The 26,447-nt window shown below is 38.3% G+C and overlaps 2 protein-coding genes and 1 long non-coding RNA gene across 10 annotated transcripts; all 3 read right to left on the bottom strand.

Annotated features, from left to right (window-relative positions):
• Nucleotides 1-1,054: 1,054 nt before the first annotated feature.
• LOC141772595 (glucose-6-phosphate 1-dehydrogenase) lies at nucleotides 1,055-14,554 on the bottom strand. 8 transcript variants are annotated; one of them, XM_074643741.1, is made up of 14 exons: nucleotides 14,303-14,554; nucleotides 11,383-11,424; nucleotides 11,153-11,277; nucleotides 8,778-8,815; nucleotides 8,565-8,673; nucleotides 7,096-7,313; nucleotides 6,474-6,632; nucleotides 4,760-4,885; nucleotides 3,458-3,551; nucleotides 3,120-3,306; nucleotides 2,786-3,021; nucleotides 2,554-2,630; nucleotides 2,257-2,349; nucleotides 1,055-2,170 (listed from the first exon to the last, which is right to left on the bottom strand). In XM_074643741.1, exons 3-14 carry the CDS (start codon nucleotides 11,270-11,272, stop codon nucleotides 2,080-2,082), a joined length of 1,548 nt encoding a protein of 515 aa, XP_074499842.1. In that variant the 5' UTR covers nucleotides 11,273-11,277; nucleotides 11,383-11,424; nucleotides 14,303-14,554; the 3' UTR covers nucleotides 1,055-2,079. The 8 variants fall into 8 exon arrangements, with proteins under 8 accessions (XP_074499842.1, XP_074499841.1, XP_074499840.1 ...); XM_074643740.1 differs by having other exon boundaries at nucleotides 14,503-14,544; XM_074643739.1 differs by having other exon boundaries at nucleotides 11,383-11,427; nucleotides 14,503-14,531.
• A 3,126-nt stretch (nucleotides 14,555-17,680) lies between these two features.
• On the bottom strand, nucleotides 17,681-19,345 carry LOC141772597 (uncharacterized). The gene is made up of 2 exons (XR_012594933.1): nucleotides 19,033-19,345; nucleotides 17,681-18,931 (listed from the first exon to the last, which is right to left on the bottom strand). It is a non-coding gene; the product is annotated as an uncharacterized LOC141772597 (long non-coding RNA).
• A 938-nt stretch (nucleotides 19,346-20,283) lies between these two features.
• Nucleotides 20,284-26,099, bottom strand: LOC141772074 (polypeptide N-acetylgalactosaminyltransferase 6-like). The gene is made up of 10 exons (XM_074642736.1): nucleotides 25,654-26,099; nucleotides 24,769-24,941; nucleotides 24,276-24,425; nucleotides 22,651-22,885; nucleotides 22,133-22,250; nucleotides 21,841-22,041; nucleotides 21,610-21,741; nucleotides 21,211-21,312; nucleotides 20,658-20,819; nucleotides 20,284-20,490 (listed from the first exon to the last, which is right to left on the bottom strand). The coding sequence occupies exons 1-10, from the start codon at nucleotides 26,091-26,093 to the stop codon at nucleotides 20,377-20,379; spliced, it is 1,827 nt and encodes a 608-aa protein (XP_074498837.1). The 5' UTR covers nucleotides 26,094-26,099; the 3' UTR covers nucleotides 20,284-20,376.
• Between the last annotated feature and the right edge of the window lie 348 nt (nucleotides 26,100-26,447).

Genomic DNA, 26,447 nt, shown 5'->3' on the forward strand with positions numbered 1-26,447 from the left:
GATTCCGTCTGCCACTGGCCAAAGGCTAACACAGTCGTTTCTAGAAGGTAACCCTCAATTGCATCAAAACACTAGCTGTCAGTTCTACGTACTGTTCCTTTAAAACAACTTTCATCAAAAATGGTCATGTTCTAGGAATGATGTTGGCCTACATAACTTTTCTGACTTTTTTTTTACATTGTTATGACCCACTATACTTTGACTTTTTTATATTTTAATGGCATCCTATACTATAATTTTTTTTATGACATACCATAGGCTACTATGACATTTTTATGACATACTATACTATGATTTCTTTAAGACATGTTTATGGCATACTGTACTTTGACCTTTTTCATAACTTTTTTGGGACATACTATACTATGACTACTTTATCACATTTGTATACCTCCGCACCGTGATAATCATGGCCGGAGGCATTATGTTCCATCCCATTCTCACGAAAGCAAAATCTCATAAACGCCTGGAGGGAATTTATTCAAATTTGGCACAAATGTCACAATTCAAGGAGGAACTGATTATATTTTGGTGGTCAAGGTGACTGTGACCTCACAAAACAGATTTGTACTCAAGAATTAATATGCTAATTATGACAATTTCACACAAATGTCTAATTGGATAAAATGATGAACTGATGACATTTTGGACAGACATGGATGCATCTTGACTGGTTGGTGTAGGCATACAACCACGAGGCGGTAAATCCAGTTATCTTTGTAGTTTTTAAAAAAACTAAAGAAGTAAGATACATGTATATCATGTTAATTAGTGAGCTTGAGAGGCGATGGTATTTTTGTTAAATCTTGCACAGAGACATGCTATTTGTTTCCCCCTTCTTCTGGTCTTTAAGCTAAGCTAAGCTCCAGGTGGCTTCATATTAAATGTACATATATGAGTGTTACTGATTTTTCAATCCAACTCTCAGCAAGAAAGTGAATAAGCGTATTTCTCAAATTGTCAAAACTATTTATTTTAAGATTTTTATTTAAATGCTGATACATCTATCATAACATAATTTAGTGACTTTGAAGCAATAAAAACATGAAACATGTTAACAGAGAAGCAAAACTAGTTTATTACAAGTAGTGGAAATGTAGCTAGCTTTATATGTGCAGTTAACAGCAGTATTAAATACGTCGTTACAAAGACATTCACTGTTGACCTATGGCAGACACCGCTGCTGTCTGAATATTTTGAAATATGGATGGAACATCAGCAACTTAAATAAAACCTGAAAACAAATGTAAACAAAAGGGAATGAAGCTCTGGGGGAGGCTACTAAACAAGACAGAGAGCTTGTTTTGTTTGTCCATAAGGACACTTGAGACTATTCCAGTATGAATGCTTTGAAGAGAAACTGCCTGCATTGCCCTTTGTAAACCATAGAGTCTATTTATCTTAAAGAGGAGGCAAAGAGAGAGTACGCAAGTTGTTAAAATGAAACTCCACTAAGTGTGATTAATAACAGCAGTCAAAGCATAATGGCATTACAATCATAAAGGTTATTAAGAGTGACAGCTGGTGAACAATCATTCCTGTTGTTCCTCATCTCTGCTGTGTTCAGTTACCATCTTTGGTACGGTGCTTGCACTGAGTGAGCATGACTCAGCTGAGTGTTTTGTTGTTGTTGTTGTTGTTCTGCTCTTGTTAATCAGTTATTCCATTTAACATCCTGACAAATTAAGACCTAATTAATAGAGACAGGGACATGGAGCTAGTTCATCAGACAGTTAATTGGTTCACATAAATATCCTGGTTCAAATTTTTTGTTCCCGCTCCAACTGACTTGGTCCCACCTCTCAAATAAAACATGGAAAGTTGCTGTGAATGTATGAAGACACATAAAAAGGTACTACCAGTACAGCATACATTTCTTTTTGAATGTCTGATGAACTGGCTCCAAGGAATAATTGCCATACCTGAGAAATAATAGCTTGGTCTGCTACTGTGATGCTGGATCCACATAGTGGAAACGCCTCCTTCCTCAAAAGACACTCTAGTATTGGAACATGACATGGCTCACTTACCCCTGCTGCACCCCTCCCACTATTCTACCTCTACTCCTCCCATCACAATTCACAGTCTGTGAGGGTTGACCCATTTGTAAGTGCCTGCATAGCGGAATCCAACTTTCTTTGAGAGGTCGTCTGCTTCTGTTGGGCCCCGGCTGAGAAGAAAAGAGAAATAATCACTATCAACACTCAGTATTAAACCACTCCTCCAGGTGATTGTATAGAGAATCACATTTCCTACCTTCCATATTTGTAAGAAATAGGTTTGGGCTTCTCTCTGTCTATGTGATGAAGAAGAGGTGTGAAGATCCTCCATGCTTCCCTTAGTTCATCACTGCAAAAGACAAACAATTCAGCATGTGGTGGAGGACATAACAACAGAGCTGTAGATTAAGGTTTGTACAACCCTTTCCTTAATGCTGAGGCAGACAAAAGATGCACTATGTCGCCATCTAGTGTGAAGAACTGGAAGGTTTACTGACAGGTTTAGTATACAAGTAGTAACATGAGACAACACTAGTGAAAAACAAAGACAGACCTGCGTACAAAGTGCATCTGACTCCCACAGAAGACGTCCAGGATGAGACGTTCGTAAGCGTCTGGAAGCTTCACATCCTGAAAACAAGACACAAATTTTACATTGTTACTTTTTTACTGGAAAAACATGGATAAGAAATTGACGATGTGATATATAGATAGCTTTATTATCTTTCTTTGTCATGCTATTTATATCACTTGCTCTAGGCGTAAACAAATCAACTTGAACCTGCCTTGTATCTACTCTTGTAGGTGAGGTCCAGCTCGGTTTCCTCGGGGCTAAAGTAGACGCCGGGTTTCTTGCTCATCATCTTGGCATAGACTGCCTCGTTGGGCTGCACACGCACTACGAGCTCATTCCTGCGACACTGATCTCCAAAAATGTCCCCTGGAACGTCTGTGAACTGCAGCCGCACCTCAGCTTTCCTCTCATTCAGAGCTTTTCCACAGCGAAGGATGAAAGGAACACCTAAGGAGCGAAACATTTTAATGTCAATGCATTATGAAAGAGCATGGGAGAATGGGAGATCAGTGGGATTTGTTTTGTAAAGGGCACGGTGTGTTTACCATCCCAGCGTTCGTTGTGCACATAAAGTACAGCGGTGGTGAAGGTGGCCTGAGTTGATCCTTTAGGAACTGTGGGATCATCGAGATAACCCTGTTTGGCGTCTCCCTCACCCTCTGGATCCCCCACATACTGACCCAGCACCACATCTGATATGGACACTGGAGCGATGCACTTCAGCACCTTCACCTACAAGCGGGAACACAAGAGAACAGATACCATCCATTAGAAACAAACCATATCTCTCCATATTTGTAGTAGTGTTGGTGTAGTAATTAGTAGTAGTTAATAGTGAGGAGGCGTTGAGATTGTCGGGGGACTCTGGGAAACGATTTTGTACCTTTTCATCCCTGACATCATCAGAGCTGGTGGAAGCTGGTTTCTCCATGGCAACCAGGCAGAGTATCTGGAGCAAGTGGTTCTGCATGACATCGCTGATCAGGACAAAAGGAACAGGTGGTCAGAAAAAAGACAGCTGATGGCTGTGATCATGTTCATTCAAATTATAACCGATAGATGTGTTAAAATTGGTAAAGTCTATCCATCATTTAAAAGGTAATTTACCTCGCAGTGAGCTGCTAATGATTATTTACTGATGAAAAAATAACACTTTACTTTAACTTCCCCCAATTTAACATTCATAAGCAGTATATAAACAGTTGAACGGCTTTGTTGAATACTCCATTCTAATTGGTCAATCACGGCATTCAACGGTCTGTTATTTCTTTATACAGGCCGTTGCTATGGACACAGTTCCGATGTCAGACTCTGGAGGACCATTTTTGTGTTAAATTATTGATTTCTTAAGTAAGTAGCCATGTAATAAGTGGGATAATGTACAGCGAGCAGGTCATTGTTATGAAATAAATCCTTTCAGAGTCTTGCGTCGCCCTGTCGGGGTTTATTTCACAACAATGACCGGCTTGCTGTACATTGTCCCTTATTTGATAAATGGTTTATAACACACTATGATGTAGTTCTACACAGATATAAGGACATTTAAGTGTATTCAATTAAAATTTCTGTAAACTTTCTATGACGCCCATGTCTATAATGCATTATAAAACATACTTATTATGCATTATAATCCACTTATAACACTGTATAATTATAGTTATAAGCACTCAAATATCCATAATTAAGGCTGTCAATCGATTAAAATAATTAATATTGATTAATCGCATAATTGTCTATAGTTAATCACACTTTTTTATCCATTCAAAATGTACCTTAAAGAGAGATTTGTCAAGTATTTAATACTCTTATCAACATGGGAGTGGAAGAATATACTTGCCTTATGCAAACGTATGTATATTTGGAAATCAATAAACAACACAAAACAACAAATATGGTCCAGGTACTGCTCATAGACTGTATAAAATATGGTTAAAAATGGTTATAGATAAAACATAGGTTTCTGAAGAGCCATAATATGATTTAAACGGGTGAGTTTTATAAGAATTCTGTTCTGAATACTGTTACAGTATACAGTAACTAAAAATACAGTGTTTAAGTATAGAAGCTCCCGTTACTGCTATCTGCTCATTCTTATACAACTTCACTTCAAACCTGGGTACAAAAGCATTCAACTTTAATATTACAGTGCAAAGACAAACTTCAGGGATTTTTTTTCTCCACTCACCGGATGATGCCAAAATCATCAAAGTAGCCTCCTCGTCCCTGAGTGCCAAATGGTTCTTTAAAGGTGAGGACAACACAGGCCACACTGTCCCTGTTCCAGATCGGCCCGAAGATTCGGTTCCCAAACCTGCAATGAGCATCATATCAGTCTCTGCTGAGCGGCGTGCACACACACACAGTGCAAAGACATCTGTTCGTGACAACATGCATGAACAAACAACAACTGTTCTTGGTTAGAGGCCAATTTCTGTTTTCTTTGTATGATATTCAAAGCGGCTTTTCTAAACCACAAACCAGCTGAAACTGAAGTGTTATGCATAATTCAATTTACCTTTAAACCAAAAAAGAAAATTCTCTCTGCCCAAACAAAGAATTACAAAGCTCAGAGAGAAATACCAACAACTCTAAGAAGAAAGATGTGCTGGTAGTATTGTGTGATTTGAGTTTTATTCATCAGGACGCAATAGGCTTTTTATGTGATAGTTGTAACCCACTACAAGAATTACTTCCCAAGAAATCAATCAAACAAAATCACAATAATCTATCCCCGCCCCTGCACCTTTAGGGGAAAATGGAAAAGAAATAAAATATAATAAAAAGGTAGTTTTAGCTTAGGTATATCCTCCATATTCTGAGATATACTAGGACATGTGTGTGCTGAGATGTCTGTGCATCTTGTACAATTTTCATTGTATAATATTAGTTTTAGTGTATCTTCTTTCATCGTATTTCAAACAAGTTAACTAAATTCATATGATTTATCTTCTCCATTTTGCAAAATGACTGGTGCAGTTGTATTCAACCTTTTTTTTTTGTTATCTGCTTAAGTGCTTCTACTCTTATCATTCCAAAGATCAGCTGCTCTCTTAACAAACTGGGGTGTTGTGCCCAGTAGTAATTGCTCTGGCTCCAAAAAGAGTGTGCACCTAAATGAGCAGGGTTCCCACTCTTTTCTAGGGATTATTTTTGCAGCATACACTAATATGTTCCTCTCTGTGGAAGTCTGGTTTAAAAGATGTGCAGTTTATGGCTATGACTTATCTATGAAATCATTACTTACGTGCTTAGTAATTATGGCAAATTGATCATAAAATAATAAAATAATAAAAAAAACTACCACAGTTACCAGCCAGCAGTGACTAATATTTACATCTGAAGGATAATGTAAGATAAGATAAGATATTCCTTTATTAGTCCCGCAGTGGGGGAATTTGCAGTGTACAGTCCAATATTAATGCAACACCGGCCAGGAAAAGAATATATGGGTTTTATTGGCGTTGCTCTTCCCACATCTTCGCCAATAATTTCATGTAACCTCATTAGAATATGTTGGTGAATAATATGTGTTTTTAAAAAATCTTAACTTCATTTTCAAAGACTACTCTCTTCAACATAATGAACTTCTTTTCCATGTAATACAGCTTATAGTCTTCCATACTTTTGGTGATATAGTTACATTTACCTCATTCTCCCAAATGATTTCCACAATCCGACATATCTGACCCAGTATATTTTTGTATTCATTCTATTGGATGTTGTTATTATTTAAACTATTAGTGGGTGTATCTCCTTTACTGTTAACTGTAAATTCAGGTCAGCCAGGCTCTGAGACTCTGTGCCTCTACACATGTTCACCAGCAAACATTTGACAATATCCTATCTAATAAATCAATGGATGTAAAATAAGCAACCATATGTGAAGATGGTTTTCTCACCTGAGCACCATGAGGTTCTGCACCATTTCCTTGCCCAGGTAGTGATCTATACGGTAGATTTGTTCTTCAGTGAAGAGGGAGGAGAGGTGAGTGGACAGCTCTTCAGAGCTCTGAAGGTCGCGTCCAAACGGCTTCTCTACGATCACCCTGTTCCAGCCTCTACACAACATACATGCACACACACACAGAGAAGAAAAGGAACAGGTCAAGTCCACTTTGATTGATAGGTTATGGTGCTGTTTAACTGTAATGCATTATACAGAGAGGTGTTTCTCTTATTCAGCTTACCCTCATTGATATAAATGGAGTGGATGAAATAAAAGAAACACCAGTGTATGTCTGCACCTATGGAAGCACCCAGCACTTCCATTGATGCTGGTTATGTTGCAAGACAGACACCCAAATACACAACTCTGAACCATGGTACCAGTGCTGTCTTATGTGATGTAAAATCTATAAATCACATTTTATTGGAGGGATTGTTTTGTATGCACTAAAATGCAGTAAAACAACAAAGCTTTATATAAAAAAAGGATGAGATTTTGGCACACTGTACATCTGCTAGCAAAACGACAAGTAAACAGTGTGACAAAGCAACAGTAAGTAAGAGAAGTGTACTGACTTGGTGCTCATACAGCCGTGCTTGATGTTCTTGGTAACATCGTGGTAGACGGTGGGTGGCAGCGCCAGGTAGAAGAGACGGTTTGCCTCGGGTCCTCCGGGAAGAGACAGGATGTGCTTGTCGAGTTTGGAGAAGGAACTCTGCTCAGTGTATTTCCCGCTGATATACGTGTTCCTGCTGAAGAAGGCTTCCAACCGCTCTGCATCTTTATCGGTCACCTAGAGTCACACATGTGCATGGATTTAATAAGGATGTTTAAAAATGCAGTGAAAAAAAACACCAGGAACTGAGAAATGGATGATAAATGAAATACATGCAATGGAAAGATTTATTGTGTTTCTAAAAAAACTTGTGGTCTAAATGGACTGATTATACTGTATAACCCCACTGAGAGCTGATGGCCACTTGGTGGCAGCAGAAACAAGCTGTAAACACAACACTGACATATCATCACCTTTTAAGTTCACATGGCAAATTTGCTAGAGGGTTTTTAGACCTTTTTCGCTGAAAACAGCTGCATGCTCTGGCCGAAAATGACGCTATGAGAGTGGCGAGAGTGAACCAAAACAGTGAAGTTGTGGGCTGGACAGCTAAACAATGAGCTTAAAGTCACTAAAGCGCTGTAAAGCTGAGTGGAGCTGCAGATTAAGGTGATAATTCTCTGTAGGTTCATCATCGCTTTAAGGGTTAAGCCAATGGAGAGAGGAAGAGGAGCGGAGGGGATGGGAGGGAGGAATGGAAGATGGACCTGCACACATTATTTTCTTGCTTTGAAAGTTTTTTATTTACATAGTGTTTGCATATTTTTTTTTAGGGCTGTCCAAAGTTAATGGGGTAGCGCGTTAATGCAAATTCGTTTGAAAGCCACTCATTTCTTTAATGCATTTAGGCAACCTGGGATTTTTAAATCTTTTTAAAGCTAGACTGAATACTGGCATCATATGAAACTAGAAAACTTAAGAAATCTATTGGTACCAACCATGACATAGCTTGTCCCAAAGGAGGTTAAATAATGCTTCAAAGTTGTGCCTTGACCTCTGACCTCAAGATATGTGGATGAAAATGGGTTCTATGGTTACCCACGAGTCTCCCCTTTACAGACATGCTCACTTTATGATAATCACATGCAATTATGGGCACGTCATAGTAAAGTCGGCACACTGACACACTGACACCTGTTGTTGCCTGTGGGAATGCAGTTTGCCATGTTATGATTTAAGCACATTTGTTATGCTAAATGTAGTACCTGTGAGGGTTTCTGGGCAATATTTGTCATTGTTTTATGTTGTTAATTGATTTCCAATAATAAATATATAAATACATTTGCATAAAGCAAGCATATTTGCCCACTCCCATGTTGATAATAGTATTAAATACAAGACAAATCTCCCTTTAAGGTACATTTTGAACAGATACAAAATGTGTGATTAATTTGTGATTAATCGCAATTAACTATGGACCAGTTTTACCTTCAGATATTGCAGGCAAGAAGTCCGAATGGCATCAACTGTCAAGTCAGAGCGAGCAAATCCCACAAAATAGGTCTGCTCAGGGAGGAGGCCGTCTCTGTACAACCACCTGGGAGAACAGAGAAACATATGGTTTAAACTTCAGCAGCTCAAATCCAGATTAGAGGAGTATCTTTCCTCGGACTCTTTCACTGGGGTCAGAGGTTCACTCACCATAGAGTCGGGTAGATTTTCTTCTTAGCCAGATCCCCCTACAGGTGCAAACACACAATCAGAAATATGATTTCACTTTATAAATGTAGGTCTCAAACATGATCATTAAGTGTTGATGCTGTGTTTTGGAGTTACTGTGCAGCTTATCTAACAAGTGTACTTTGCTAGAGTGGTAATTATTTTCCGTGACCCAAGATGCTGCAGCACTACAGGTCACAACGTCTGGCAACAGGTAAGTAGGCTGCTTTGGCTTATTTAAGAATTGCGCACCTTAGTAATTCCACTGAGAGCAAGTGCAAACCACCAACAGACAGTGTGGAAACAAAAGACGGTCGTGCTGCCAAGTCATGTTGAAGAACCTGTTGCTACTACTACTACTAGCTATGACACAAGAGGAGCTTAGAAATCAGAGACGACCTGAGGAAAACCTCCAATCAATACAAGGACAGGACTGGACATTAGAAGTCAACTTAATTAAAAGTAATTCCCATAAAAGTATATGGTTGGCCTAAATCAAAATCTGACTCTATTCCTCAGCTGGGTAGGAACTCAACTCAACTTATAACCCTGCATCTTTGTTTAAGACTGTTTGTTTGAAATAACTGTAGATGAGGAACTAAACAGAAAAGTGTCTTTAATGTCACACTTAGGTTAAGAAGTTAGCCATTCATTTGTATGTGCAACGTCCTACAACATAAACAAAGGACAAACCTGTTGAATACTCCTTTCATATCATCATGAAGCTGAACAGCTATAACTATTGAATTAGTAGCAGTGAGTAAATGTTTGAAAATATGGTGTGAACTGTATGTAATCACTTGAAGATAAACATGAAAAACTAGCTTGCAGTGCAGCCTTTTAAAACTGTTGCAGCAACACACATATCTACACTAAACAAGTACAACCAGAGCGAGACTGCACACAGCCCAGCCCTTCCCCTGACCTGCCGGTGTTACACACTGAAAGAAAAACGCTGACTGTCAGTGACACTGCAAAAATCAGCGACACCGCGACACTCTCTTCTCCCAACTGAGCAAACAGTGAAAGAGAAAAAAGGACACAGCCAATGACTGACTGTAACTTGACTAGATGTTCTAAAAACTGAAAAAAATAATCTTTTTATCGCATGCAATGGCAACAAAAAAAGATCTGAAAATGGTTCTTTTGAAAAATTATTTTGTAGAAAATACAGTTTGAGCAGCGAAAGCAAAGCAGTTTACATTTTCTCATAGATACAAACATGTTTCTGTATTTTTTTTTCATTTACAATCGTGTTACGCGTGTCTAATTTAAATGATAGAAACAAATGAATGAGAAAATTACATATCTGGACAGACTGAAGCCCTGGTAGAGATGAAGAAGGAAAAGAGACAAAGATTGTGTAACAGAGAAATGAGGAAACAAGTCTAAATAGTTTCAGAAACCCGTAAATGGTTTTAGTTCCTGAACTCGACACCTGACGAGTATGAGGAAATAGTAAAACAGTGAAAAGGAGACATTTCTTATCACATTATTGAACAACTTATTTAATTTATTTTAGCAATGAAACAAAATTAACTTTCATTATGATTAGGCATGTGCATTAAACGCCAATAATCTTCAAATAACAACCAAACTGAGTCTGTGACAGTGAGTGTTACAAACAATCAAATCCTGTATTGCAGAATTTAAATAAAAGTGTTGTTGAATTTACCAACGTATTTTTTTAATTCAATTTGAGTAAGGTTGTTATACAACTGTCTGTATTAATACAATAAGTAATCAATGATGCATTTGAGGGTCGTGTTTGATTTAATTCATTAAATGAAAACAAAAAATGTTTCTGCAAGAAATATGTTTATGCTAAGCAAAGCAAGGTTTTAGAAAGAATATTTTTGTTACGGGACCAAAACTCAGGTATTACATTGATGCTGGTTTTTGAATGATACCCAGTCAGATGTATCACACACACTATTGAAATAAGCAAAGAGGAACCTTGAGGTTTTCATTGCCTCATTTTCAACCTTTTGAAAGCTCGGATGACTGCTTGTTTGCATAAGCTTGGAGAAATCAGTTTCGACATTTCCTTAATCACACACATCGTGTGCAATTATTGCAGTACTTTTAAAGATTTCAACACACTTTCTTAGTAATTATGGCCAACAATTCTTGCCTTAACGGCCTGTGCTGTAAATGTGCCAAAAATAACACAGAGAAAAGTTACATGTTCCTGGTTGCTCCGAATAGATTCATTCTATTCTGAATCACGCAGTAAATTTTGTGATCAAGACCATTCATTAAATTTCTCAAATGTACACTGCATTATCAGTTCCAATTCTTACACCTTATTTATATAAATGACTGTCTAGATTGCGACTCCCCTCCCCTGCTCTCACCGATGCACCCATGATGATGAAGACGTGAGCGTCGGACTGATGGAACTCTTCATCTTCATGCAGCTCCTTCCTCAGCTCCCCAAACACCTCAGAGCGAGAGAGGGGGATTTTGTTTGTCATTTTTCCTAAAAAGCAGACAAAAAGAAAAAACAGTAAAAAAAAAAAAATTTACCAATGTTCTTTTCATGTTAAATCGACCATCACGAAAACAAACACAGACTGTACCCTACCTAACGGGACTCTACCGTTGTCTCCAGGCGGAGGTGGAGGTTCTGCTTACATACAAACAACAACAATAAAAGGAAAAGTTTTAGCTCCATAACTACAAACCCTGTTTAACTTTACATTTCTGCTGACCTGTGTTGCATGCATGTTTTACCGTTTTAGTGCTTTGGATAAATTTTTTAGTCAGTTGCAGGATGCTATTGATTTCCATTTATTTCTGTATGTTATGACAATCAGTTAGCAGCCTATTGAAGATCGCAGATTAATAGAGAGAAAAATGTAAGAAGAAAGTTTGTGAGTCCTTCAGTCATATGTGAATTCAATGGACTTTTGCTCATGGCGGGCAGCACCCTAAATATCCCTATATAATCGGTGCAGTTTATGTGAAGCAGTGCAGTGTCTGATTTGAAACATCTGCACTGACATTGGTCGTTGTGTAAGCGACAAGTTCTCATACCAAGAATAAATAAAAAGAATGGTGCTTAAATGATTAGGTGATTAATCAATTAGATGATAGACAGGACAGAAAATTAATCGTCAACAATGTTGATAACAATTCATCATTTCAGTACTTTTGCAAGCAAAAGATCCAAAAATTCACTGTTTTTAGCCTCGTAAATGTGAGGATTTTCTCCATTTTATAAAATTGTAAAGTATTATCTTTGGTTTTGGAAGGTTGGTCAGACAAACAAGACATTTGCCAACATCACTTGGCATAGTTCACCATTTCGGATATTTAAAAAGACACAAAATACACTGCTCCTGTTTTTTTCAACTGATTAATCAAAATAAATAAATAAATTGACTGATTTACCTGGAGCTGCAAAGGTTAGTTGATTAATCGATTGCAATTTATTGTTTTAAAGGTCCAGTGTGTAGGATCTGGCAGTGAGGTGAGGAGATTGCAACCAACTGAACTCTCCCGTGTGCCAAGCGTTTTGTAGAGTTACGGTGGCCGACGCGAAAACGCAAATGACCCTCTGTAGAGACATTTGGAGCAGAGCCAATGCTTCAAGTGTGTGTGCATGTAGGAAGTGAGTGGTGAAGCAAGAGAGAGAGCGGCGGTGATGGGAGCAAGTAACATTATCGACTCCAGCCCAAGCAGGAAAGTTAACAGTGTTTGGTTTGTCCGTTCAGGGCTACTGCATATGGTGGTGCAACATGGCAGACTCCGTGAAGAGGACCCGCTCCCCATGTAGATAGAATGATAACGAAAACAAAACGATTCTTATCAGGTGATTATACACTAAAGAAAACATACTTATTAATATTATATATTCCATTTCTGCCAATATTATATATATAAATATATTTGTTACACACTGGTCCTTTAAGTCATTTTTTTAAAAAAACATACTCAAATTATCTGATACCAGCTTCACAAATTATTTGCTGGTTTCTTTAATCTTCCACGATTGTAAACTGAATAGCTCTGGAGAACTGGGATAGACATTTATAGACTAAGCAATTAATCAAGAAAATAATCAACAGATTAATCAATAACAAAATAATTGTTAGCTGCAGCCCTATAATGGATGCCTGAAACAACAGTATTACATTCTCTATATATTATATTTTACTCCTATATTTAACCTCTGAACTATTTTATGTGTTATGTCTTACAGTATATAATGGATATTCTTAACTTGTATGCTCTTTATTTTTTTTACATTTTGTTGTTGCAATGTTGGAGGAAGCCTGAGAACAATATTTTTTTCCCAACGGCTGCTTCCCTGTAATTGTTGTGCATACTGGAAATACAGGAAATAAAAGATTAAATCCTTAAAACATAGCATTATTGTTTGAAAATAGTCTGCTGTTATGTAAAGTATGTATTTTACTAGATGGGTTATAACAGGAAAAACCAGTGGCACTGATCCTTTACTTCCTCCATCATCCAACATTCAAAGATTAGGAAGGAGCAGCACATTTGAGCGATAACAAACTTAGCTTTTCTTTGTGACTCATTTAATGTGGTAACAATGAGCCAAATCAGGAAGTACTTGTTTTTTTCTTAACCTACTTCTTTATTTCCACCCTTAAACTAACTAAGCCTGCAGGCTCAAGAGACAAATCAAATGTCTGAATTAACAAACATTAACAGCTATGAAAGGTTACATTATAGGACAGATAATAAAGCACTATACTCATTTTTAACAGTCTCTTCTGCACTATATTCTCTTTTAGTCCTGTATCACAGCTGTTACCCTGCACTATATTCAGTTTTAACAGTTTTCTTCATCTCCTTGTATTCTTATATCTGGTATATTTTGTTTTGATCTTTGCACTACTAACTTTTTTTACTTCCTTTTTACTAACATGTTTTTGCACTATGGAACTGTGATGCTGGAAACTTGAATTTCCCTCTGGATCAATAAAGTTACTATCTATCTATCTATCTATCTATCTATTATGAGCATCACCCCTGACATAAAACAACACTGAAGAGTTGACAGCACGTTGTATTAATATCAGCTGGCCACTATAGCTGCCAGACTTGGCCTGACTCACAACAAACTATAATGATATTAGTCAAATCCTCCACACAAATCCCCGTGTTTAGAGGGCTAAACGTGACTGCAGAGAACTGTGATAAAAGCTGCATACTAGCAAATCAAGATAACACGTGCTGACATGTTGTTGTCTTTTTGGACAGTTTAGCTACTAACATCCAGGATGAAACAACAAGGAGTATGCTGCTATAAAACTAGTTGTTATCTCGCTGCCTGCATGCTGGGCTAGCTAATACCAAAACAGCCAGCCCTTAAGCTTCACATGCCGTGTTGATAACATGACTTGAAAAGCAACACATCCCAAGATACTGCTATCAAACAGCAGCTAGCTAGCTTACAACTAACTGACGTTATCTGTACATTCAAACGGTAACCACGGTTACCAACGGTTAACAACGGTTAAGTTACTCACAACGTCCGTTAACGAGATGATAACCTCGGCAGTTAAACCCTCAACCGACACCGTACGGGGCTTTAACGTTACACTCACTCAACAGCAGACAACCAGTCGAGGTTGTGGGTTGTGGTGCGTGTCTGCGGAGCCCTGCCTACTTCCCTGTTCAAGTGACAAAGAAGAAAACGAGGTTATTATTGGTTTGAGGAGAAACTCACCAGTGCTCGCACGAGTTCCCATCACTGTCGATCCAGTGACGTCATCGAGTCTGCCGGTTGGGGCGTGGTTTAACAGTATACGCGCACCCTCACATGCACACACACACACACACACACACACACACACACACACACCATAAAGCCCATACTGAAACCAGTGATACAATGAGATTATTATCCAATATTTACATCTTTTTAAAGTTTTCTTTCTTTATTTCCTTATTTATTTATTTGTTCATTTATTTATTTATTTATTTTTCTTTATTTTTTTCTTTATTTTTTTTTATTTCTTTAATTTATTTTTCTCTCCATTTTGTTTTATACATATTTCATTATATTTTATTTGTTATGAGGAAAAGGAAGGAAGAAAAAAAAAAGGAAAAATGTGTGTGTGTGTGTGTGTGTGTGTGTGTGTGTGTGTGTATGTATATATGTATATATGTATGTATATACATATATGTATGTATATGTGTATGTATATGTGTATGTATATATGTATATATATATATATGTATATATACATATATACATATATATATATATAACAAAAAAACTCCTCAACTGGCCGGGCATGGGCCACGATGCCTCAACACCAACGGGGCTCCTCCACCATCTCCTCTCTCCTCCCTCCAACGTTTTCCTATGGATAGAAAAGGGCATAAGCCCTGAGCTATCAAACCAGGCTCACGAATTTACGATACGATACAGACAGCCAGGTGGATGGAGGAAATGTAGTTCATTTTTCCCAACAATGTGGGTGTGTATGAGGAAACAAAGTAAGAAATGATGATGAAAGACAAGAAACAACTCAATCTTGTTTTATTTTTTATTTTCTTTAAATACAATCTCTCAATTATTGTCTCTTTCTTTTTTTAAAGAAACATAAAAAAAATTAGGGTTGTCAATCAATTAAAATATTTGATCACGATTAATTGCACAGAGGAATTGCAAGATTTTAGCTACATCATCTGAAACACAAATATGCAGAATCCGCATCACTGGGAAAACAAATAAATAAATAAACAAAATTAAAATGGTTTCTTCATCATGGTCTAGTTTGACATTTATGAAGGAGCTCAAATGGAACCGCAGACATGATTTTTGTTATATTCTCTACACCCAGACCGGAGACAAACTGATTTATCTGTCCGAAATGTATCTTAAAGGGAGATTTGTCAAGTATTTAATACTCTTATCAACATGGGAGTGAGCAAATAAGCTGCTTTATGTAAATGTATGTATATATTTAACAACACAAAACAATGACAAATAATATTGTCCAGAAACCCTCACAGGTTCTGCATTTAGCATAAAAAATATGCTCAATTCATGACATGGTAAACTCAAGCCCAACAGGCAATAACAGCTGTGATTATTATAAAGTGGGCAGTTCAGAGGTAAAGGGACCCCTTTGAAAATGGCAATGACAGTTTTTCCTCGCCAAAATTTAGCGTAAGTTTGGAGCGTTTTTTAACCTCCTTCCCGAAAAGCTAGTATGACATGGATACCAATGGATTCTTTAGGTTTTCTAGTTTCATACGACACCAGTATCTTCACTTTAGCTTTAAAACTGAGTCTGCAACAACGCATTATTATTGCGTTAACTTTGACAGCCCTAAAAAAATATATTTAAAAAAAAAAGATAGGCTCATTTTTGGAGTCTGTTTTAAAGGAAAATGTTGGCGATCGTCTATTTCCAGTGGTGGAAGAAGTATACAGATCAAGTACCCTACTACAGTAATACCACAGTGTGGAAATACTCTATAGGTAAAAATCCTGCATTCAAAACTTTACTTGAAATAGCCTATCAAACGTAGAAGTAGGCTACTCATTGTGCAGTAAAATGGTCCCTGTCAGTCTTTTACTATATGTTTTTGGATTAATATTGCTGCTGCATTTTAGATGATTGAGGTTGTTGACTTATTTGTCGTGTAACTTCTGTACTTAAGTAACGCCACTTCCGTAGTTATTTTAACCCAAACCACGATCTTTTCCTAAACCTAACTAAGTAGTTTTGTTGCCTAAACACCACAGGGGCTCGTGCTTGTGCACTGATCCCTCCCGTTGCTGGACATTCGTAGGAAAATGCATGAAAAATAAGAAAATAACTTTTCGTAAGATATCAAATATTGTATGAGGATACATTGACACAGGCAATAATAGGTCGTAGGAGCATTGATGATTTTGGTCTGCTCATGGCATTTGTTGACCATTAGAAAAATATAAAATATCACAGGTCTTATCATTTAATTGAATACTCACATGCCCAAATGCACATTGACAGAAAGAGTTATTATGATTCTTCCTGTTGATACTGGCCGTCAAGCGTAAAGCCCTCCTGGTGCAACTCCTTGTTCTGTGCAAAAATGCCTTTTAAAGTTCAGCCGAAGCTAATATGAGGCTTCAGTTAATCAAACCCAGAGGGTATTTTCCATACAGTTACAAAACTCCCTCTTTTTCCTTCGAGGAACAGAGTTTTCTTTATGAGTTGTGGCAGGAATATTAACACAAAAGAGGGAACTTCGGGCTAAAAGGGCCATAACTTTGTAAGATATCACTTGATAAATCAGACTGCTGAAGGGTCTGGGTATCATCGGATAATCCGTTTTTCCTTTGGAATTCAGAAAGGAAAAAACGTTTTTTTATTTTTTCGTTTTAAACCAAAAACGAGAAAACGGCCGTTTTCAAAAAATGAAAAACGGCCGTTTTCAAAAAATGGGAAAATGGAAAACGGCCGTTTTCAAAAAATGGAAAACGGCCGTTTTCAAAAAATGGAAAACGGCCGTTTTCAAAAAATGGAAAACGAACCCAAACCGGGCCGTTTTTTTGTTTTTGCGAATTCCTTTTCTCATTATTCGTTTTGAATTGAAGAACGGAAGTCACGTGGGTTTTTCGTTTTTTCGTTTTAAACCACAAACAAAAGACGGAATCACGTGGTGCTCTGTTTGTTTTTTGTTTCCAAACGAAAAACGGAATCACGTGGTGCTCTGTTTGTTTTTTGTTTCCAAACGAAAAACGAAAAAAACTAATTAAAAAAACGATCCGATTTAGTTTCTTCAAGTTTCTTTCTGTCATTTTTTCTTTTCAATCGAAGTGCGGAGAACGGCAGTCACGTGACCAGGAAGTGAAGGCAAACATGTCAAAATAAAAGCCAAGAAGATAGTGTGGTCATTCTATAAAAGTGTAACATTATTTAAGCACAGGATCAAAGTAACAGTAGAAGATAAATAGGCTAAATAAATACACAAATAAATACATACATAGATATTTTTTTGTTTTGTTCTTTTCATTAACACATGAATGTCTTTTATCCAAAAAGTGTGTGATAAATTACAGGGAGGGTCTCTACAGATGTTATACAGAACTCTCACATAATTGACACTTTTCTCTCTCACACTCTTACTATGGGCTGTTTCTTTATGTCGGCAGGTGAGAAGCACTATGTGGCTATTCCTTTCAACACACATGACACTTCCACCTGATCCCTTCACTCCATTAGGAAGGCTGTAGCCGAGTAGTTCTACATCATGATAATGCTGATTTTTCAACCAGCGATTATGACATTAATGCCAGCTAGACAGAATAAAGCTCTGTCTATCATGACAATAGTACTGGACTGAAGGCCACTTCATCAAAATCATGGAAATTCACAATAATTAGGCCTGTGCTAAAAAAGCCGACGCAAGTAAGCCAAATGATCTGTGGCCTATCGCAATAACCTCCATATTGTGTAAAACCATGGAACGAGTTCTTGCCAGCCACCTGACCAGCACAGTGCTAGATCTGCTCCAGTTCGCTTAAATAAGAGCAACAGAGGCCCAGACGACGCTGTGCTGACTCTGCTTAACACAGTCACAAAACACCTTATGCATCCTAAAGGTTATGCCAGAGCTTTATTCGCGGATTTTAGCTCAGCTTTTAACTCAATGAAGACGCATATTCTCCTGAAAAGGCTCCTTGATCTCAACATCAACACAGGGTTAGTTCTGTGGATCGGAGGGTCTGTGTCAGGGAGAACATATCAGACGTGCTGCCCACAAGGCTGTGTTCTTTCCCCTGTGCTATTCTCTCTTTTTACTAATGAATTTATGATCAATGAGAAACATTTTAGACTGTTCAAGTATGCGGATGACATGGCCTTAGTTGACCTTTTACAGGAAACAGGCCCACTAGGTGAAGCTGCCTATCTGGCCCACACTACAGCCCTTCAAACACGGTGTCACACTAGCCAGCTAGAAATCAATGTGGCCGAGACGAAAGAATTAATCATGTGCTGCACAAAACAACATTTGATCACAGAGCCAGTTTCACTTGATGGCCAACATGTTGAAACTGTGGGACACTTTAAATACCTCGGTACAGTCCTGGACACTGAAGGAACTGGCCTTCTACCTCCAAGAGGTCAAGGCCCAGTTACGTGTTGGTTAATCTTGTGTGACAAAGAGAATTTCCAAACAGATGAGTTAAAGCATAATGATTCAATTTATTCCGAACAATCAATGTTGCATAAGTAAAAATAAAAGAGTTTACAGATATCTGGATCCAATCAACGTGTCCCTGACAACATACAGTGCATGGGTCAGTTCGCGAAGTCTGAACCCCGAGCTATCCCTGATCCAGCCTATTCATGGTTTACACAATAGTAATATTCATGAGATTATGGCACGTGATGTTTTTGCTGCATATCTTCTTCTTTGTTATCTCCTTCTGACTCCTTTCTCTCTTTGACCTTGCAAAAAGAACAGAACGTGCCTCCTCCCTGTCCTCGCAAACACTTCATGCACAACAAATCCAACAATCAGGTTATTTCAGGTCATTGTAAGCACTTTTGTACATAATAAATCCAACACTAGCTGGCATTAATGTCATAATCGCTTGTTGAAAAATTAGCATTATCATGATGTAGAACTACTCGGCTACAGCCTTCCTAATGGAGTAAAAGGATCAGGTGGAAGTGTCAGGTGTGTTGAAAGGAGTAGCCACATAGTGCTTCTCACCTGCCGACATAAAGAAACAGCCCATAGTAAGAGTGTGAGAGAGAAAAGTGTCAATTATGTGAGAGTTCTGTATAACATCTGTAGAGACCCTCCCTGTAATTTATCACATACTTTTTGGATAAAAGACATTCATGTGTTAATGAAAAGAACAAAACAAAAAAATATCTATGTATGTATTTATTTGTGTATTTATTTAGCCTATCTATCTTCTACTGTTACCTAGATTCTGAGCTTAAATAATGTTACACTATTATAGAATGACCACACTATCTTCTTGGCTTTTATTTTGACATGTTTGCCTTCACTTCCTGGTCATGTGACTGCCGTTCTCAGCTCTTCGATTCAAAAGAGAAAATGACAGAAAGAAACTTGAAGAAACTAAATCGGATCGTTTTTTTAATTTGTTTTTTTCGTTTTTCGTTTGGAAACAAAAAACAAACAGAGCACCACGTGATTCCGTTTTTCAATTCAAAACGAATAATGAGAAAAGGAATTCGCAAAAACTAAAAAACGGCCCGGTTTGGGTTAGTTTTTCATTTTTTGATTCAGAAACGAAAAAATAAAAAAACGTTTTTTCCTTTCTGAATTCCAAAGGAAAAACGGATTATCCGATGATACCCAGACCCTGAAGGCTCTTATTAGCTTCGGCTGAACTTTAACAGGCATTTTTGCACAGAACGAAGACTGGATTTATTCCCCATCTTTTACATTTGAGCTGCACTAGGAGGGATCTTTCACAGCCAGTATGGACAGGAGGAACAATTACAGGAACCAATATCTCTTTGAATATACATAAGGGCTTGTGAGAATTGTATTAAGATATATTATTTTAAATCTTAAGTTAAATGTTAACTACTATTCACATCCATGACTGGAGTCAGACGAAGATCCAGCTTTGGTTGACTTCGGTGGATTTGCAGGCAGTCAGAATCACGTTTCCTTCTGATAATGTCAAACACTTCCCCGACAACTGGTTCAACAGATGGTTTGTCTGAAAACAACAACAATGTGAACTGTAAGAGGGTTACATTTATGCGAGAGGTAGAGGGTTGAGACACAGAATGAGGAAATGGAAAAGTATTTCCCTGTGCAGCTTGGGACAGTGTTGTAACATGAGTTGCTTCAGAGTTTGAGTTAATGTAGAAATACATGTTGTACCTGTGTGTTGTAGATCCAAACTTGCTCAGACCCCGCTGTGGTTACTTTTCCCTTCACTTGACAGAATTCAAGAGACACCCGAGCTCTTCTAGGGTTTGCATTTAAACACAACTCAATGCCGGCGCTGAGCCGTACCTCTTGCTTGGATGTGTACTCAAAATACTACAAAATCACACAGAACAAATGGTATTTTAAGGATGTGCAAAAATAATACCCAATCACATTACCATCAGTACAGTTTAAACTGTATCTAACACAGTGACTGCAGCCTTTTTTTGGTTTGTAAGACCCTAAAATAAAGTAAACTTGTGACCCGACATTACAGGATATGAACTCAGTGTGGAAACAATTTCACCAGAGGGATTTTTCCTTTTTATATTGCTGTATTTGAAGTCCTGAAGGGCTGAAAGTATTCCTTATTTTAACTAGAAAAGTGCCAAAAATTAACATAATTATGTGTAACACAGTTTCTTATCCCTTTATTCATTCACCCCAAGATTTTTATGACCCCCACCCAGATTGGGGGCCACTGATCTAACAGAAGTTAGCGTACCTGTGCTTCACCCTTATCTATACATTGGAACTTTCGAAGAGGCTCCCATCGCCTTTTTGTCTTCTTCACATCCAGGCGGCACTTCCAACCAACGTTTTGCAACTGCAGAAAAAATAATAATAATATAGTAACTGGACAGCCAACAGTCTGGATGTCCATTTAATGTAACTTCTGTCTTGAGGTTTAGATAAAATAAGAGAAATGATGTTCTGTAGAAAAATCAACCCATTTTGTTTTGTGGGTTGATTCAAAGTTAAGACATTAATGAGTGTAATTTATGTCAACAAACAGCAAAATTTGGGGCATTGGAAAATTGTGCACACTTGTATGTTTTAGAAATACAAACTGTAACATCCCACTGAAGATGATCAGATGTTGATGAATGATAAAGTAGTTTACCTGTCCGTGCATGACCGGCTTGATGTCAGGCCTGTAGGCCTCTGGATAAATGTTCTTCAGGTACCACGAGAAGTTCTCGCACTTTAATCTCTCCCTGAGTTTACGACGTTCAGAAACATCTCCAAATAAATTCTGAGGGGAAAATGACAACGATAAGGCAGGTCATCCAGCATCATAAATATAATGTGACTAACTTCCCGGGTTGTAGAGATATTGTGCATTTGTACTAACCTTTTGAAAAATGGTGGCAGCCTGTCTGTTTGTACGATAGAAGACCCATTTGTAGTCGTCCATCCAGACCTCAGCCATGCGGACAAGGTTGCGGGTGATCATAAGGCCGCCTTCGGGGAAGTTGTGAGGGCTCTTAATGCGGAAAATGTGCCCTACAACAGAACAAGGAAGAATCTCCACCTGACCTCCACATTGCCAGACCTGCAGTAGAGAAGACACACGGCACAAGGTAAGACTGGAGCTGTTAACACTTTAAAACATAATATTAAAAAAAACATTGAAAACCTCTTACCCTGAAGGACATTTCCAAATTCTCACCTCCCCAGAACTCCATCTGGTCATCATAAGTCCCGATATGCTCAAAGTATGATTTTGATATAGAGAACAAGCCACCGGCAAAAGTAGGAGTTCTACAAAATCAGACACAAATCAGTCACTATCATTGACCATAACTGTGATCAGTTCGTTGGTTGGTGTAGGTTCAGCAACACCCACCAACAATTGAGTATCGATGGGGAGATTATTGAAGTGGTAGATGGAACAATAATACATGCCAAACTTTCATGGAATTCAAATAGAAAGGTCAATATTTCATTCATAAACTGAGACCGTTTAGAGTGGACAGACATACAGTATATTGGTCCTCTTCTATCGTTCCTTTGTGGATAGCATTTTAACTTTTTGTTCTATTGCCTGGTATTATTCATTGTTGGTGACTAATAAATAAACAAACTTCATAAGATAGTGAAATTTAGATGATACAAACAGGATTGTGAAGCTTCGACAGAGCTAGAACTGTGTGTATTATACCTGATAGGATATGTTTCATTTGGCCTTTTCTTCTCCTCCTTTTCGGAGATGATCTCCCATCCAAAAGTGAGCCTCCAGTCAAAATTCCCTCGACTGTGAGTTTGCGGTTCAGGGACTGGCTTCTTGACCTTTAGGTTACTGTGGTCAATACTGACAATATTTGGGCACACAACCACTTTAGGCTGCTCTACTATCCGAGCGAGAAGAGGCTCCAGCCATCCAGAGAAGCATTCGCCTACACAGGAATGTAGAAGACATTTGTCAGTCAGTAAAAATAGTTTTCACAATCAGAGGTGTAGCTGGGAAGTTATTGGTCCAATGTGATTGTTGTAGGCGCCCCCCCCCCCCTAGTTTTCAACTTTCCCCTTTCCACCATTGACTTCTACTGTGTGCCGAACATTCAGAGAAACACTCCACCAGATACTCATTTCTTTACACTACGGTCATTATTTTGATCAACAGACACCAGTTCAAAACAACCAACTGAATCTTGCTTGAAAAAGACAACAAGCATTGCATTATGGGTAGGTCTGCTAGGTATCTGTACTTGATACTTTTTAGGTCTCGACTGAAATAGCCCAGTATCAAGTAGTATCTAAACGATACCTACATTTAATCCTTTTTGTTCCCAGATCTAGAATAAAATGACTTTGTATGGTTTTGCCTGCAGCCAATCACCAAAGCGTTCTTTGATTCAATACGACGTGTGATTGGCCCACTACTGCAGCAGCTACAACCTATACAGTCTGTGGTGTAGTGAAGTCAAGCGTGGTGTATTTGAGTTGGCAGTTCAGCGTGCCAAGATAGTTCTTTGGTTCTTTATTTTGGGTATAAAATAAAACATAAGAGAAGAGATATACAATAACATAAAGAAATGCACAGGTGGGTTGACAAAACCCTGAGGGCTTGTAAAAGGAACCCACCTAACAATGTAATTAAAGACAGCTGTATTACAATTTACAAACAGACACACGAGATGTCACCAAAACATTCCAAAGTATGGCTATACTACACGCCGGTGGCACCTGATAAAAATAAATGTGGTGGTGGCATTTTACGCAACTGAATGCTTCCATTCACATGATGGGTATCGAATGAAGTAGAAAACTAGAATTACCGCATCGCAGTTGTATGCCTCCACCAACCAGTCAAGTTGCAGTTTACATCCATGTCTATCCAAAATGTCATCACTTCATCATTTTATCCTGTTGGACATTTGTGTGAAATTGTCATAATTAGCATATGAATTCTTGAGTTATGGACAAAAACGTCTATTGTAAGGTCACCGTGAAATTGACCAATCTATGTCTAATAGACGTTTGTGTTGAAGAAATTTGCTGCAGATGTTCCTGAGATATCCCCTTCACAAGAATGTCACCAACGTAAGGTCACAATGACCTTGACCTTTAACCACCAAAATCGAATCAGTTCATCCTTGAGTACGAACGTACGGACCGACAACCCGAAAACATAATGGCTCTGGCCACGGCTGTCGCCAATGCGGAGGCATAAAAAATATCAAATTAAGTACTCTATTGGTATTGGTATCACTTTAAGGATACTGGAATTGGTACTGGTATTATTATTTTTCATACAATACCCATCTCTAGTTATGAGACACATACAGTGGGAATCCAGGAAGGTGAGGACCTCTCCTCGTGCAGCCTGCGCTCCCAACAGTCTGGCTGTGATCAAGCCTTTCCTCTTCTTCTGGCGTAAAACATGCACTATATTCAGATGCTGCACATAGATTTCCAGACGGGTCTTAAGGTGATCTAAAGAGAGAGGAGTCAACAAGTCAATTAAGGGAATGAGAAATACAGGTAAAGCAGGTAGTACATAGTGGGTCTTAGGAGCTTTTTAGCTGAAAACAGCTGCCTGCTATGACTGGTAATGACACTATAAGAATAATACATACTGAAATGTATTTTAACAGTGTGGTATTGCTACTTTTACTTTAAGTAAAGCATGTGATCACTTCCTCCACCACTGATATACAGTATGTGCATGATTTAAAAGTTTAAGAGTTTAGAAATCGCTGATATATAATATGAACAGAAATATATCTGTCTATTAATTTGGATCCATCTTGACGTACAGCATTGGGAAGACACTCACCATCCGTGCTGGCATCATCCACTAGTAAGATCTCTGTGAGCAGGGCTGCAGGCGCTGTGTGCAAGACACTGTAGACCGTCCTCAGCAGGGTGGACCAGGCTTCATTATGAAACACTATGATGATGCTGGTGGTTGGGAGGCCGGGACAACGCCAAAACTTCTGTTCCACGCATCTGTCAGAGGCAAACTGAAGGTTAACAGGTATCAGATCTGTAACAAGATGTACACTACCGTTGAAAGGTTTGGAGTCACCTACCACAAAAAGCTGAATTGGGTACAGTCAGATGGCTGCATGCTCTATTTAAATGGTCTTTCATGCTTTTAGGTTGTACAAAGTCCTCTTAACAAATAGATGTTATTTTTGTTTCAGTATCAAGTGCACAATAATGCCTATAACAAGCTGTACTTGACAGGCATGTTGCTTTAGCAAAGCTCTTCTTAAAACTTCACAATAGAAACAGAAGGTAAGTCTGAACACACTATGGACTGCCCAAATCACAGTTTAAACCTGTCTGACCACTGAGCAGACTGCAGCAGGCCCAAAGAAAAATGGCTTCCCAAAGATATTTAGAGCCCAATTGCACCAATATGGTTCAATAATGACCTTGCTTCACTTGCACTTGTCTGGACTGGAAAACAAATTCAATATCAAAGGGTATCTGGGGAAGAAATGGTTCTAACAGCATTCTCCCATGTCATGCAACACTGCATAGGGACAACAACTAAAAGGATGGTTTAATCACTTCGCTAATTATTCTTTGTTTGGGGCCAAAACTATTTCAAATGTAAATAATACATGAAGAAAAAGGAAAGAAGAAAAACATAAATGTAACAGTAGAAGGCCACTGACATGATTCTGAGATAATGAACAACGGTCATGCTTACTCTGGTGGCCGGGTGTCTTCACCCAGATCACGGTGCAGGGAGATACGATCACTGGCAAACTGGTTGAACTGGTGTTTTTGAAACCCGTCTAATTTCTCTGCAACTTCTACACCAGTCTTTCGACCCATCATAAAGGCTTTGCCATGTGCACCTGGCTCCCTGAGATCTTGGGGAGGCCTCTGGAGGTGAGGCTTGAGCTCGTCATCAGTGTAAAAGCCAGGTGAACAAGTGGAAGTTGGCAACAGACCAACAGACCGGAGGGTGGCTCCTCTGACTCTGTGGCTCACAGTTAAGTGTGATGTGTTGTTGTAGGATTTAATGAATAGTACAATCAGCAAGCAGGAAGCTGCCACCTTTATTAGACGGGTGCGTCGACAAAACATACGCATGGTATTCACAGGGAAAGGCTGACCTGAAACAGAGCTGAAAAGAGACCACATGAAAATAAAGCAATGAATCTGAATATACCAACACTTTAGATACCAAGTACTATTTTCTTTAATTGCTTTTTTCTTTTTTTTTTCTTCTTTTTTTACAGGCCCTCAAGTCTTATAGCCATGACAACAATAAATATGTATATCCATAAGGGTAGATTTAAGATTTAAGATACTGAGTGTGTACTGAAAATACTAACAATTTTGTAAAATGTGAAATTCATACATTTTGCATATGATAAACATACCTTGTGTTTGTGTATTTTGCCTTACATGGCTAAAGACACTTCCATACAGACTTCATGGAACAATAAAAATGTGAGAAAAAAAAATTGACATAGAACTTGTATGAAAGTGGCC

Source organism: Sebastes fasciatus, chromosome 8 (genome assembly GCF_043250625.1).
Source record: "Sebastes fasciatus isolate fSebFas1 chromosome 8, fSebFas1.pri, whole genome shotgun sequence".
NCBI classification, from domain to species: Eukaryota; Metazoa; Chordata; class Actinopteri; order Perciformes; family Sebastidae; genus Sebastes; species Sebastes fasciatus.

What these genes read in the sequence shown, in the direction of transcription:
- LOC141772595 (XM_074643739.1), bottom strand. Translation starts at nt 14,524, where the DNA reads ATGGGAACTCGTGCGAGCACTG. An exon ending in CAACGGTAGAGTCCCGTTAG is followed by an intron (nt 11,278 to 11,382) that starts GTAGGGTACAGT and finishes TCTGCTTTTTAG; the next exon opens with GAAAAATGACAAACAAAATC. An exon ending in CTTGCCTGCAATATCTGAAG is followed by an intron (nt 7,314 to 8,564) that starts GTAAAACTGGTC and finishes GTGTGACTCTAG; the next exon opens with GTGACCGATAAAGATGCAGA.
- LOC141772074 (XM_074642736.1), bottom strand. Translation starts at nt 26,093, where the DNA reads ATGTGGTCTCTTTTCAGCTCTGTTTCAGGTCAGCCTTTCCCTGTGAAT. An exon ending in CACCTTCCTGGATTCCCACT is followed by an intron (nt 22,886 to 24,275) that starts GTATGTGTCTCA and finishes ATTCCTGTGTAG; the next exon opens with GCGAATGCTTCTCTGGATGG. An exon ending in TTTGGATCTACAACACACAG is followed by an intron (nt 20,491 to 20,657) that starts GTACAACATGTA and finishes TGTTGTTTTCAG; the next exon opens with ACAAACCATCTGTTGAACCA.